Genomic DNA, 14847 nt, shown 5'->3' with positions numbered 1-14847 from the left:
CAGCTAATGATATCAAGAAAAGGAGCACAGACTTACCGCCAGAAACACATTTTGTTGCCTATCGGTGGATTATGATGTGATATTTGTTTGACTTTAAAAAGCTAATGCAACACCTGTTTCTCTCCTACATTTGTTTTATGTTTTGGAGTAGGAACTCACAAACCCTCCTGGGATAATCTAGATTGATATGAATGTAAATATTCCTTATGTTTTATAATTTCATAAAGGGAATTTTGTTTAGAACATCTCCTCCAGTGGTCTTATTTAATACTCTATGAAAGTAAGAATTACTCCAGATGTGAGTTTCTTTCTCTAAGATAAAGTCACCCTTTTAAATTGTTCCAGTGCTTACCAAAAAAAGGAGAAAAATTTCCGTCCAAAACTGAAAACTAACCCAATGAATTTACTATTATCATTTCACTTCCTTTTATTTGCTGGTTTTTAATATTAATATATTTTAAACTTTACTATTTATAATCAAAAGCATCCAAAGTTAATGAACTTTCATATATTTCTATGCACTGATGGTCAAATTGTGACAATAAGATGTCACATAGAAAATCATCAGAGATACAATGTATTCACTTTTGTTTTGCTTTGAGTTTTCTGATAGGCACTTTGTGTTCTATAATTATAAAACTTTTGCAAATATCCTTGGTATATTACTCACTCTACCATTTTAATAAAACTGTTTACATTTAAATTCTCTGACAAGCTCAAATATATTCTCACCCTTTGTTGAATTACCTCTTCAAGTTCTTTTAAACTTAAGATTATTTCCATTGTAAACCATACAACACAGGACTGATAAATGACAAGTGGATTTCAATTCATGATCAATATTTGTTACTGTTTACTTTAAATTTCCTCAAGAACACAACCTCTAAAGGCAATATTTAGAGTCTGACCACTGATTAAATGCAGATCATTTGCTGTATCTTTTGTTCCTTTCGGACTGATTGGGGTGTCTTATGGAACTCAGGACTTACAGGCCCAAAGGTTAGGTAGTGCTGGTTCAACTCCTTTCAATTCCTAGGTGAAGAAACCAACACCTTCTCCTCATCCCATTCTTTTCACATACTCCAGGCACAACGGGTCCTTACATCAGGGTCACGTCTGTGACCCTCTCTCCTGTGTGTCTAAGAGTTCAAGCAAAAGCTAACCGGCTTACAGCTGCGTCTGTAAAACAACTGCTTCATAAGTACCTCGCTTTTCTCTGCATAAAAATGTGAGTTCATGAGCTCATCTTCTAAAGAACGGCAGGGATTTGAAGAGGTGCTGCAGTTTATTCACCAGCATCTCCCTGAAGTGATCTCCAAGGAGGAAGTAGAAGACGGGGTTTATGACACTGTTGAGGAAGGCCAGAGGCCGAGTCACGATGTAGAGAGACCTGACCATGGCCTGGGCGCACGGGTACCGCTGCCAGCGCGCCAGGCGCAACGCGATCCTCACGTTCCGCAGGACATGGTAGGGTGTGAAAAGCACGGAGAAGGTCACCACCGCGGTGATGACCAAGGTGAGAGGCTTTCCAAGGGACAGCGCCGTGACCAGCTGCCTGCTCCTCTGCTTTAGGAAGAGAACAATCTTGTAATAAAAAAAGCACATCACGAACAGAGGAATGAGGAACCCCAACAACGTCAGGCATAGGCTGTAAATGAGGTTGTGTTTGGGGTCCCCGGAACTTGCATAATCCTTACATACGGTGGTCACAGTGTCATTGTCAGTGACAACCGAGTTTATGATAGGAAGCATGGGCAGGAGCTCTAAGGTGACCAAAAACCAGATGGCAAAGGAGATTAAAATAGCCAACTCTTTCTTTTGCAGAAAGTGTTCCCGGAAAGGATATTTTATGAGCAAGTATCGATCTATGCTGATGAAAGTGAGGAACAGAATGCTGGTGTAGAGGTTGGCGTGAAGCAGGAATCGGTTGCCGATGCACAACGCGTTTCCATAGATCCAGTTTCTGCTGGCGTAATTTCTCATCAGCATGGGAAGAGTGCACAAGAAAGCTAAGTCCGAGATGGAGAGGTTAAAGAGATAGATGTTACTGCTGTTCCAATTCTTCAGACAGAAGAGGTAGCCAAAGACCACGGCAGTATTCCCAAGGAGTCCCACAACGAACTCAATCCCATAAAAAATAGAAAGATAATACTTTTCCAAGGCAGCCTCTGCTGCCAGCCAGTTTTCGCAAGTTGCGTTTGGTTCCTAGAAAAGAGACAGAAAATATAAAAATGAAACAACAGACTGTGACTGAGGGAAAAACCGTGCAGAACATAATAATTAAAAAAAAAAATGAAAACACTTGAAAAGTGAATTATGGAGAGTAGGGTACATTAGTAAGGAATGTGTATATATACACACATTCATATACAGGCACGTCTATACACATATACACATATGTGTCACTAATATTTTTGCAACTACTTACTGAGTACTTGTCAACTATGTGCTGAATATAGTTTTCAGCACTGGGGATAACATCAGTGAGTAAAGCAAAGTTCCCAATCTCTCACCATTTATATTTCTTGGGAAGAATCAGGAAATAAAGAAACGATGTCATGTCATGATACATGCTATGAAATAAACAAATAAATAACGTCATGTAATGATACACGCTATGAATAAAAATGAGGAAGAGTAAAATTGTTAGAGTCCTCTAAGAATGGAGAGTGGTAGTGAGCTATTTTTTTTATATATGTGATAAGGGAGATGTTTTCTTATGAGATGAAATTTAAACAAAAACCTCAATGAAGAGAGCCAAAGAGGCACATCTATATCTGGAAAAGTGTTCCAGACACAAGGAAGAGCATATGCAAAGGCCCTGGGGTGGACGCACCCACAGACAAGCAGCCCAGAGGCCAGGGGGAGTGGTGGTTCCACGTGGAGAGGAGATTCAAATTCACTGCCATCTCCAGAGCCTACCATAGTCCCCATTATATATCATAGCTATTCAACAAATTCTTCTGAGTTAAGTTGAATTGAATCATAACCTAAAAAGCAAATAAGAACTTTTAGAATTCCAGTGCTGCTACTTGAACAGCTTTTACTAATTACCATATTGTCAAAGAATTTTGGTTATTCTATTGAATTTGCAAAATTCAGCTCCAGATTTAAAACACATTTAAAACATGACATTGAAAATTTGAGTAATAATAGCAAAGGTCAGTATTCATTGAAACGTTGTAGTGTGCCCATCACTGTGCTCACCTCTTTAGAAGGATCATGTCCTGCAGTCATCACAGTGATGTAATGACGTAGGGACTGTTATTATTTTCACTTGGCACATGCTGTCACTGAGCTTGGGAAATTAAATATCTTGCTGTCTTAGTTTGTCCCTGCTGCTATAACTAAATGCCTCCTCCCCAGAGGAGGTAATTTATAAGTAATGGAAATTTATCTCTAACATTGTGTAGTCAGGGACATCAAAGATCAGGGTGCCAGTAGATTCGGTGTCTGGAGAGGAGTTGCCCTCTGCTTTGAAGATGGCACCTCTCTCCATGTTTTTACAGCAGTGCCAGAAAGAACAAGGCAAAGACCCCACCTCCTAGTACTATTTGGTTCTAATATCTAAATTTTTAAGAGACACCAATCTTCAGACTTGCTGAGATCATACATCTAGCAAAAGATTTTATTTTATTTCTTTATTTTCTCTATACATATACATGTGTTTATTTGGTTTCCACTTTTTGCCTTCACAAAATTAAAAAGGCTTAAAAACCTCGTAAAGAAAGAACGAAGGTAAATACATTCAGAAAAGAAATCAGCCAATTGCTACAACGAAATATTGAGCGATAATAATAATAACAATGCAAAAAAGTAACATTCACATTGTCAGATAAGAGTATATCTATGGTAGAATGCTTTGACTCTGGGGTTCAGTAAAAGATCTTTATTCTAATACCTTCTACATGTGGACCATGAAAATAAGCAATCTGATCAATTCAAATCTCAAGTGTCTCGCTAACTTGCCATCTCCTCTCTTGTAATAAAGCCAGACTATGATTAGATAGAGTATTTTAAGGACATGAATTACCTGAAAAATATACTGGATTGCCATTGTTAAATATTAACATTAAAGCTTACTTATTTCTAGAGAGGAAAAGCCAAAGTGGAAAATACGATTTTCTAAAAATTTCCTTGTCAAATAGGCTCCTGGTTGTTAGTTATGTTACATGCTTTTTCCTATATAGTATTTTGGTAAACAGAGCAAAATAAGAATAAATGTAACCAAACTGCTTTTTCTCCTGGGAAGCATGCAAAATTCACTACAATTAGCTGTAATGAAGGCATCTGGAAGATTCTTATATACTTTTGTCAAATTCAAGTGGTTTACTTCAGCTAATATCTCTGGTATTTTGAGAGTGTTTCATTTATAAAAACAACATAGAATTATAGATATAAGTTCAATATTGTGATATTTTTTCTAAGCACTGCTTTTGAAGCATCCTAAATTTCTCTGAGCCTCTCATGTCTTTCGGCCAAGTCTAAGAAGCTGGGTGGAAGCTCCCTCAGGCAGCAGACACAGGAACGTTCTGAAGAGCCCTGCAGACTGGAGTCACCTTCTCTGAGATTGCCTAATTCTGCTGCGCTCTCTCAATGCAAGCAATGAAATCCTTTTGTAGTTTTTCCAATCTCTTTAAACCTTTTCCACTTACTCTGCCATATTTACCATTAGCAGGTGGCTTTTCCCCCTAGGTCACTGAGATAAAGATCATTTGGGGGGCTTACTTCAGATCCAGCTTTTTCCCAATTTATATATTTCTATGCTTCCATTTTCTCTATTCTGATATTGATGATAGTACAACTTTTAAGTTTGTAGAAACGAAGCAAATGGGTTAATGGACTTTTTGAAAAATGAATAGACTTTATTTTTTAGACCAATGGTCCATTTTTCACTATTATTCTTAACTATATTGTTAGTAGCCTTTGAGTCTGCTTTCGAAAGCAGTCTCTTCCTGCCTTGCATAAAACACAACACTCTCCTTGTTTCCCCTCTGTCCTTAATTTGCAGACTGTTTTGTGGCCTGGTTTTTCTTGGACTGTTTTAAATGTTGGAGATCCTCAGGGGGCTCAGTTTTGAACTCTTGTTATTTGGGGGGGTACTAAAAAGCTGCTGCACAAACTGAAATGATAATTAAGATATCGGAAGGTTCCTTGAGACCAGAAATTTGTTTCGTTTTTGAATTTCCTTTTTTTCTGACCATAACACTTATCTTCCTGCCTGGGAAGTACTGACCTATCTGTAGCTCAGGTAGCGTATGCTCAGCAGAAAGGTGTGACTGCCATTCAAAGAAATTAGACCATGAAGACTCGTACAACTAGAAGCCAGATTTCCTATGACTTCCACTCAGGCAAGTTACTAGCCACATGAAAATATGGAAAATTCTTCTGCCTTACATTAGCACAGAGGGTTGAGCATTGGGTAAGTAGTGGGGGGTACAGAATACCAGGGCTGGAATAAGAAAGCTGAGTGTGACTGAATAGTCCCTTTTGTCCTATTTCTCCTGGAGTGGTTGCTTCATTCTCCTCATTGAAGAATTTTTTTAAAAATATGCATGTACAAAATTAAAGTTCATTGTGTAACGTTCAGAAAAGGCAAATAGGCAATAATAAAAAATAAAAATTGTCTGTAAATCCATCGTCCCTAATGTTTGAATAACCTTCTAGATTTTACTATTTATTTGAATTTATAGTTACAATAATGAAATGATGCTTTTGTGATGCTTTATAAACTGCTGCATTGACACATTCGTTTCATTTAAAGTGTTTTCTAAGTCTATAATATTAATAAATTAAGGTCTTATAAGGATAAGTCGTCCAATATTTGTAGGCCAATTCAAGTTCACCAGGACCTACAACTTTGAATATTTATTACATCCCAAATTGGATGATATTGGTAGTGATGTGTGCCTCAGTGTGGTTATCACTATTCTGCAAATGGATAAAGCAAGCTGTTTCTTTAAGCAAAACTCTCAATTGAAGACAAAATTCCCTCGTGAAAAATTAATATTCTTTCTTCTTCTTTCTAGTGGTTATATTCTTGAAATTAAGGTAATAGAAGTAGTGATAAATAAATAGCTTATAACTGGTTAACATGAATTATTTTTCACAGGCAGGTTTTTTAAAGATATTGGCAATTAAAGTCCATAATTCCCTGTCCAAAATGTATATGAACTTGTCAGAATTAATAAACTAGAAGCAATATCTAATTTACACATAAGCAGGTAAGAAGTCCTCATTTTTAGTTTGAAAATAATGTTTCTTTTATGTTAAACATATTCAGCCTTTTAAAAATGTTTATTTATGAAACTTAAAAGTTTTAAAATATATGTTTGATAGTTCTTTTGGCTTTTATATTGTTTTTTTCTTATAATAATCACAAACAAATGTTTATGAAGTTGTTTTTATTTTTAACTGCTACTTTAAGGCAAATTTACATAACAATATGAGGATTTTTTAACAAGTTGCTTTTTTTATGACTGGGCAATTTAAATAAAAAGATATATTTATACAGAAAAGATAAAATATTGGCTTTGTTTTACACATTCCATAAATTACACCAGAAACTAAGGTATAGTACATTACAAATTATGAAAATCTCTAGAAAGTAGAATTACAATGGTTTCTACAATTTTTCACTTTTCCCTAAGTGAATTGTATTTTTGAAAAATGTCCTTCATACACACATGCTAAATTTAAGTTTTAGACACCTGAAAATTCTCTCTAATACATAACTTTCTAAATAGAAAAGTATTATATATGATAGGCTATTTCAAATTATTTAGCAACTTTATTTTCCATAAGTGGTTATATTGATTTAAGTAAATCCAAATATTATTTTGGTAAAATATTAAGTTACCAAGATTTTAGAAAATATGATAAACCTCTTTAAGTAAAAGTAATATAGTATTTGGCAATTAAAACAAGACATTTAATTTGGTAAAAAAAATAAATGTGGATGTAAAAATGACTTCCTTTTGTATTTTACATCTACTTATAAATAATTCATGCAAACATTATTTAAACCCCGAATTGCCCACAGGCAATTTAAAATGTAAGAGAAACCCCCACCAGGAATTGTGGCATTACTTTATGTACCCAAGAGGCAGGAGTTGTCGTGTAGCTTACCATTGTTGAGGAAGACCTGATCTCCTGACCGAAATGCAGCCAGCAACTGGATGCAGCTTCTGACCTAGTGCTGTGGGGCTGGATGTGGTTAGCACAGTCTGATTTGCATTTCATGCAGCCAAAATTAATAATTCAAAATTCCAGGAATAACTTATTCAGTCAGATCATCAATTCTGAGATCTCATGGTACAGTGGAATTTCTGTGAGGCGGAGACACGAAACAAGTGGCTCATTTCCCGGAAAACACATGTAACAAACGGATTTTGAAAAGGCGACTGTTGATATTGTTTTATCCACTCCTAAAATAATAAACAATCCTTATTTTCATACTCATTTGTTTTCTTAGACAATAAGAAATGTTAAACACTGTTTATACAGTTAATTTTGCTTTTTCTTCATTTTTTTCAAATTTACAATTTTTGGTGAATTCTCTGTGGGGCATTTAATTACCAAATTGCTGTTTTTAGCTCTTTTGAAGGAACTATAAAACTGATATTTTAGAGGGAAATCTGGATACAGATATTTTTTGTCAGTGTACTAGGAAAAAGATACTATAGCTTCAAGCTTCTTCCAGTTTATTTTCTGTGCTTAAAACCAAGAAACACATAAAAAACACATCAGGTAGCTAAGGAGCGGTGCTATCCAAGGAAGACAGATGTCATTTTATATAGTCATTTTATATATCCCAATCAATTCTCCCACCAGCACCCGGAAGTATATTATCACCATTTCAGATAGGAGGCACACCTGCCTGTTTCTGAGGATTATGTTACATTTATATTCGAGTAAACACTGACTAGATCAATTTCATGTGAAGCATAGGGATTAGGCTAAGAAGGTCCTTAATTGCGCAGGCAATAGTAATTCAATTTGCATGCTAGGTAAATTAAATGTTGAGTAGCAATGACAGGTAGAAGCCCCAAAAGAAGTTTTCCGTACGCAATCAAGTCCCCTTTATAAACAGAATACGTACTTAACACACACATACATATAGCATACTTAAAAATATAGATGTGTATAACATATAAATAAACTTATATAAAATATGTATGCTTAAAATACATTTGTATTTATATGAAATAATGTCTCTGTAATTAGTTTAGTTCTTATGATATGCCAGGTAGATATTGCATTAAGTACCTTTTTGCATTGAATTCTTATAATAATCCTCTGAGGTTAATATTTTTCTCATTTTGTAGGTTAAAACCTGAGGCTCAGAGAGTTCAATTAACTTTCTCAAGGTCACAGAATCGGTAAAAAAGAAAGAGTAAAGTTTAAGCCTATTTACATTTTACTCTCAAAGCACCAACTCTGATTTTTAGCTGATTGAATGACAAATACTCACAATATGAACAAAAAGGTCTAAGAATTCATAACAGATTTTTTTTAGAAATGCAGTTCTTTTCTATGTTAGAAGGAAGAAAGACTAAAACATTATTTTTATCTATAAATTTAAAAGGGCAAAAGGCATTTTAATAACCAGCTGCAGGCTTATTAATTTTATACATAAATTAATATGCCCCCCCCCCAAGCAACAAAGGTATGTGGGTCTATTTCACAGGCTTTTGCCACCCATTCTGTGAAGACAAAGAGCTTCCTCTTTCTTTGGCTGCCCACTTCCTGACTACCACTTCACTCTGGACTGCTAAGATAAAAAGTGTTCTATACTTCTCTTTTTTCACAGGACAAGTGGTCTCCACTATAGCCTGGTAGCCTTGCTTTCCTCCCAAGTTTTGCTTCACCAAGGATAACATCGCCTCAGAACGCTCTCATTCTGCAGCAGCGCTTCTGTTCTATTCAGACTGTGAAGTTTATGCAGGTCTACAGGAGGATTGTGCACAGGGGCAAGGCCAGATTCAACGTGATGGGCTGTGAGATCGTGGTCCATGCCATGGACCTGCTACTTAACTAGTCTCACAGAGACTCATGCTCAGGAAGATCACACACTTGATTTAATTAAAATTCTTAAGAATTTTTCAACAAGGAGTCCCATATTTTCCTTTTGCACTGGGCTGTGCAAACTATGTAGCCAGTTCTGCACGTGAAATGTCAGATCTCTTAAGAAATAGCTTCTATTCAAAACATCAAATTTTAATGGGGCAAAATTTTTATTTATTTATTTTGAGACAGAGTCTCACTATATCACCCTGGGTAGAGAGCTGTGGCGTCATAGCTCACAGCAACCTCAAACTCACAGCAACCTCAAACTCTTGGGTTTAAGCAATTCTCTTGCCTCAGCCTCCCAACGCCTGGCACCTGCCACAACGCCTGGCTATTTTGTTGTTGTTGTTGTTGTTGTTGCACTTGTAGTTGTTTATCAGGCTTGGGCTGGGTTTGTACCTGCCAGCCTTCGTGTATGTGGCTGACACTGTAACCACTGTGCTATGAGCGTCAGGCCAGTTTTTTGATGTGTTTTTTTTTTTTTTTTAAAGAAACATATGACCTGTTGAAATTCACTGCTTAAGGATCAATGGAAGTTTGAAATGTAGTAAAAGTGTGCAGTGCAAGTTGCTAATAAGCAGAATAGCAGAATGTTGAAGACCTCAGGGCCCTAGAGGAAAACTGTCTCCTTTCTGATCTTAACTTTATCATTTACTAGCTTTCACTTTTCTTATCTGTGAAAAGGGGGTAATAAGAGTGCCAAGTTCATGGTTTGTTATGCCTGTGCTAGAAGTACATAGTGTATACAGTTGCTATATAATATGCAGTGCACATAAACTGCAAAATTCATGTTGGCTACAATAGAAATTTATAATAAATGACAAGACTTTCTTGAGAATGATGTTGCTAGTCCAAAGCCGTCAGTGGCAATGACCTTATCAATGCCAGCACGGTGAAAGGATTGGTGTGTAGGTCCTGGCTTCGCCTTTTACTAGCTGTGTGATCTTTGGGGGGGAAATCACATAACTTGGTTTCCTTATTTGAAAACCCCCCCAAAGCTCATAATTTTTGTAGCATCAGACAGGTGATGTGACGTGTGAAACTGCAGTGGGCTGGGAATGTGAGAGCACGTCTTGTAAACCAGAGGCACTCATCAGGAAATGCATGAGGAAAAAGAAAATGGGGGGAAAGACAGTTAAAATATTAATTAAATCTAAAATCTAATGCTGACGATAACATCCACTCAGCGCATTCACTCTGTAACTAATGTGTATGCACTAATTTCTTCAAAAGTAACAAGAATTTAATACAGTACGTACTACTAATATCTCAAATTTTCAGATGAAAAATCTCAGGCCTAATAAAGATTAAATAAATTACCCATAGTTACACAGATAATAAGTGGCTTGAAGTTGTATCTGATTCCTAAACCCAAACATTTGACCATTTTGCCTATCTCAAGTAAAAGAGGAAGCATTATGTCTAAACAAAACCTGCTGATTTTGGAAAAATCTTAAATATTTTTCCAAAATCTTAAATATTTTTCCAAAAAATATCACATATTACCTTAAATATGGTAATATGTAATTTAGTAAAATAAGCTTAAAACTAATACTAAATTTAGTTATTGGTTGTAAGATTGATTGATTATCACATTTAATTCTTTAAATCTGCCAACTAAAAGGATAGATTCTTTTATATAAGAAATCAGACTCATTTAAAATAAATAGTTAAGTATTTATGGGAAGGTTCTATTAACAACCTCTCTGGATATGTTTATTAGACACATTTCTTTCAACAGTACAAAAAGTTGATGTCAAAAACAGACTGGTCTAATGGTCCCACTAATCCTCAAGGAATCACAAGCAGGAGAAAAGAGGACAGCAGTTAACCTCATGCAAGGAATTGTCTCTAATCCCTTGAGGGGGAGTAAAAATAACCTAAAGAGACAGAAACAAACCAAGATTATTGAGGAGGATATTTTTGCATGCTGAGTGGATATAACCAAGGCTACATGGTTATTTCACTACTCAAATAATAGTTTTATGTAGGAAAATTAATAAAGAAAATGGCAAAAAAGAAAACACAGCAGAGAGTATTTGTGGGATGTCTCTAAATTCTTCCAGCTTCTAGAAATCAACTGTCAACTGAATTTACCAGGGAAAATAGTTTACTAATGATTGGTATTCAAGCTAAAGCAAAGCAACCTGTTTCCTCTTTATATAAAAATCCTTGTCATATAAAAGTTATATTAGTAGATTAGTAGGGCGGCACCTGTTGCTCAGTGGGTAGGGCACTGGCCCCATATACGGAGGGTAGTGGGTTAGAACCCAGCCTGGGCCCGCTAAACAACAATGACAACTGCAACAAAAAATAACCGGGCGTAGTGGTGGGTGCCTGTAATCCCAGCTGCTTGGGAGGCTGAGGCAAGAGAATCGCTTAAGCCCAAGAGTTGGAGGTTGCTGTGAGCTGTGACGCCACAGCACTCTACCAAGGGCAACAGAGTGAGACTCTGTCTCAAAAAAAAAAAAAAGTTATTAGTAATGCCAATTTTACATTACTACTTTTTTTTCTTATCATGCAATTGAGAAAAATGTTTTATCTATAAGTATTCAATATAACTCAGAAGAATCATTTTCTGCTGAACTAATACACATTATCTGGCTACAACTGTAAAAGTTCCTTGAAATGTTAGTAGTTAACTTAGCAACAGCATAACTCATCTTTTGTCTTTTGATTTATAGTCAAATTCCAACAGCCAAATAATTTTTCAAATGATATGTGGTAAACCTTAATCACATGTGTTTCTCTATTTTAAAAAGTCCTGTTGTCCTGATAGAAATCACAATATATGAAATTCAAGCAGTTATGTAAACTATTCAGACAAATTTCATTCTTAACAGTCACTAATTAAGGCATAGCCCTCTTTGTTAAAAAAAAAGTTTGCCTGATATGTTGAAATAATTTATTCATTTGCTATTTGGCTATTCAACTTTCACTCCTTTTTTCAGTCTTGTTTTCTGTGTTTTGTATAAATTTGCTTAATTCCTAGAATATTTTATATTATTTATGAAAACAAAGAACACAGCTAGTTCATTGTTTTATTTATATACACTCCCAATTGGCAACTAACTCCTTTTCCCATTGCTTGCTACAATATATTCTTTGGCCTTAGAATAAAGAACAAGAAGAATTAAGTCTAAATTTCACTGAGCATTTTAGTAATTGAATTAAGAGGTTTTCAACATTCCCTAGAGTACAGGATATAGTTCATTAATTGAACTAAATGCTTTGTGACTATTACGAATTAAATAAAGAAAATTATCTGTCCCGTTAATAACATATTTAATGGCATTATTCTCTTTATGAGTACCTTTATATCCACAACATACTCATTTATACATTTATTAAATTAAAGTCATATTTTATGTTGATTTATTACACTGAAAAGCTAATAAAATTTTGACTTAGGTCAATATCATAATATAGCAAATGAAGAATTTGTAGGCTGTAGCAGTTCTGACAAATACTATTAAGCAGCATTAAGAGTTGAGGAAATATTTCAATCATTACCTTTTAAAATACCCCCCAGCATGTATTATTTGTCTATAAGTAATATTTTTTAATGTTAACCTGACTTTAAATCCCAACATGACTTGTAGTATTTTAAAGAATTATTGCCAGTCAAAACTCCCAGCATGGGCTATTAGCTCTGGAAAGGTGATTACAAGTCATTGAGTTGAGCTCCCTAATCCTGAGGACAGGGTCATGGTAGTCAGGGTGGCTTAGGAGGGAACAACGAGGCATGTTCTGTGCACAAGGGAGATACCCAGGCCCAGGCTGGGGAAGGACAGAGAGCTGGAGAGCCCTGTCTTAGGGCTGTATGCACGTACTGTTTCCTCCTGGAAAAGGAGAAAATTACTCTCTTATCCATCCTAAAGCTATGCCTAACACTATCTATTTGAAACATCCAAAGAGAAGGAAATAAAAACAACAGCAAGCTTGAGAGAGAGGATCCAGAATTTTGTTTTTTTTTTTTTTATTGTTGGGGATTCATTGAGGGTACAATAAGCCAGTTACACTGATTGCAATTGTTAGGTAAAGTCCCTCTTGCAATCATGTCTTGCCCCCATAAAGTGTGACACACACTAAGGCCCCACCCTCCTCCCTCCATCCCTCTTTCTGCTTCCCCCCCATAACCTTAATTGTCATTAATTGTCCTCATATCAAGATTGAGTACATAGGATTCATGCTTCTCCATTTTTGTGATGTATATGTATACCATGGAATACTATTCAGCCATTAAAAAAAATGGAGACTTTACATCTTTCGTATTAACCTGGATGGACGTGGAAGACATTATTCTTAGGATCCAGAATTTTGACCTTCCACCATGCACCCATCTTCGGGAGAGGAATATAACCAACCCAGCGCTCCCAGGACCTCCTCACTGCCTACCACATAGAAACAAAAGACCATTCACTTTAAACAAAACTATGTTTGTTCAGTGCGTCCACAGTGAAATGCAACAGCTGCCTCAATTTGCTTTGCCTTTGATAAGGCCAGTAACTCTCTACCTCTAAGCAAATTTTTAAAATAAAAATGGCCATTCCCTCTAACTGTCACTTCTCCTTCCTTCACTAAACATCTCTTAAGGCCCCTATGAATATCTATTAGAAACTGGTGAAATGCTCATTTGTAGCATAAATTAGAGGACGGGGAAAATAAAAATGAAATAATTTTTTCCAGTGGCACTGGGTTCTTGAAACGTTAAATATCATGCACGTTCAGAGGATGGAGGAAAGGAAAAGAGAATTACAAAAGTTCTTCACAAGGCAATAGCTGATGGTGTGTTTTTCTTCTCTCCGACCTCTCTCCCCGTCTCTTACTATTTCATTTTCTTCCTCACATCCTACCTTCTTTTCATTAACTGATTCAACAAAAGCATATTGACTACCTACTATATTTGAGGCGATATGTGAAATAAAAGGATAAATAGTCACAAAACCGGACCTCAAGGAATGTAGGACCATGTTACACTTACATCTTTAAAAAATTCTCAACAAAAATCTCATTCCACATGAAATTTCTCTTTTTGCCTTCCATATTATTTCAGGGAGTTTACAATACAATGCGTGTTCATTTTTGAATTCTTATCACATTACATTTGTGTAAGACTCTGAAGTATTGTCCTTTATCCGAAAATGACCATGTCCCATTTTTGTTTATTTGGTAAAGAAAATAAAATGTAATGTGTGACTGTCAAAAATTTACATTTTCTGAACCTTGATTTTCTCATATATGAACAAATTGCTGGCCTATCATAGATGGCAAAGAAAAGATGTAGGGGCTGCCTCTGTCCATGCTTGAGTCCTGGGCTGACATTATGTATTCATCAAGCTCTCATTTCTGGGTACCCAGACTTAAACTCAGAATATTTCTCAAGCAGGGGTGGGAAGCCCTCGGCCAGGAGGCCACATGTCCCTTTCTGGATCCTTCTGTGAAGCCTTTGGACTGAATCCAAATTTTTCAAAACAAATCCTTTTAATGAAGGACTTACCCATTATTCAAAGGATTTGTTCTGTGAGGTTTGGGTTCCAAGGAGGAGCCGCACTTGAGGGCTACATGTGGCCTTGAGGCTGTAGGTTCCCCACCCCAGCATACCCTTTCAGGATTACTTATCGTCCTAGGCTCCTGCAAGACTCCTGGTTCTGTTTAACCACAGTTGAAATATTAACTAAATTCATTTGCTCTGACTTTAATGGTATTATTTTAACTGCTTCAAACAATCTTTGCAAAATGTCAAGGTCTAAATAACATCCGAATTAATGTCTCAGT

General features: G+C 36.0%; 1 protein-coding gene across 1 annotated transcript; it reads right to left on the bottom strand.

Annotated features, from left to right (window-relative positions):
• Nucleotides 1–833: 833 nt before the first annotated feature.
• SUCNR1 (succinate receptor 1) lies at nt 834–14638 on the bottom strand. Its single transcript, XM_053599570.1, has 3 exons — nt 14570–14638; nt 7129–7328; nt 834–2205 (listed from the first exon to the last, which is right to left on the bottom strand). The coding sequence occupies exons 2-3, from the start codon at nt 7240–7242 to the stop codon at nt 1243–1245; spliced, it is 1077 nt and encodes a 358-aa protein (XP_053455545.1). The 5' UTR covers nt 7243–7328; nt 14570–14638; the 3' UTR covers nt 834–1242.
• Nucleotides 14639–14847: the final 209 nt, after the last annotated feature.

This window comes from Nycticebus coucang, chromosome 8, assembly GCF_027406575.1.
Source record: "Nycticebus coucang isolate mNycCou1 chromosome 8, mNycCou1.pri, whole genome shotgun sequence".
NCBI classification, from domain to species: domain Eukaryota; kingdom Metazoa; phylum Chordata; class Mammalia; order Primates; family Lorisidae; genus Nycticebus; species Nycticebus coucang.
Note: the sequence above shows the minus strand (reverse complement) of the source record. Positions and strands in the feature narration are given on the sequence as shown.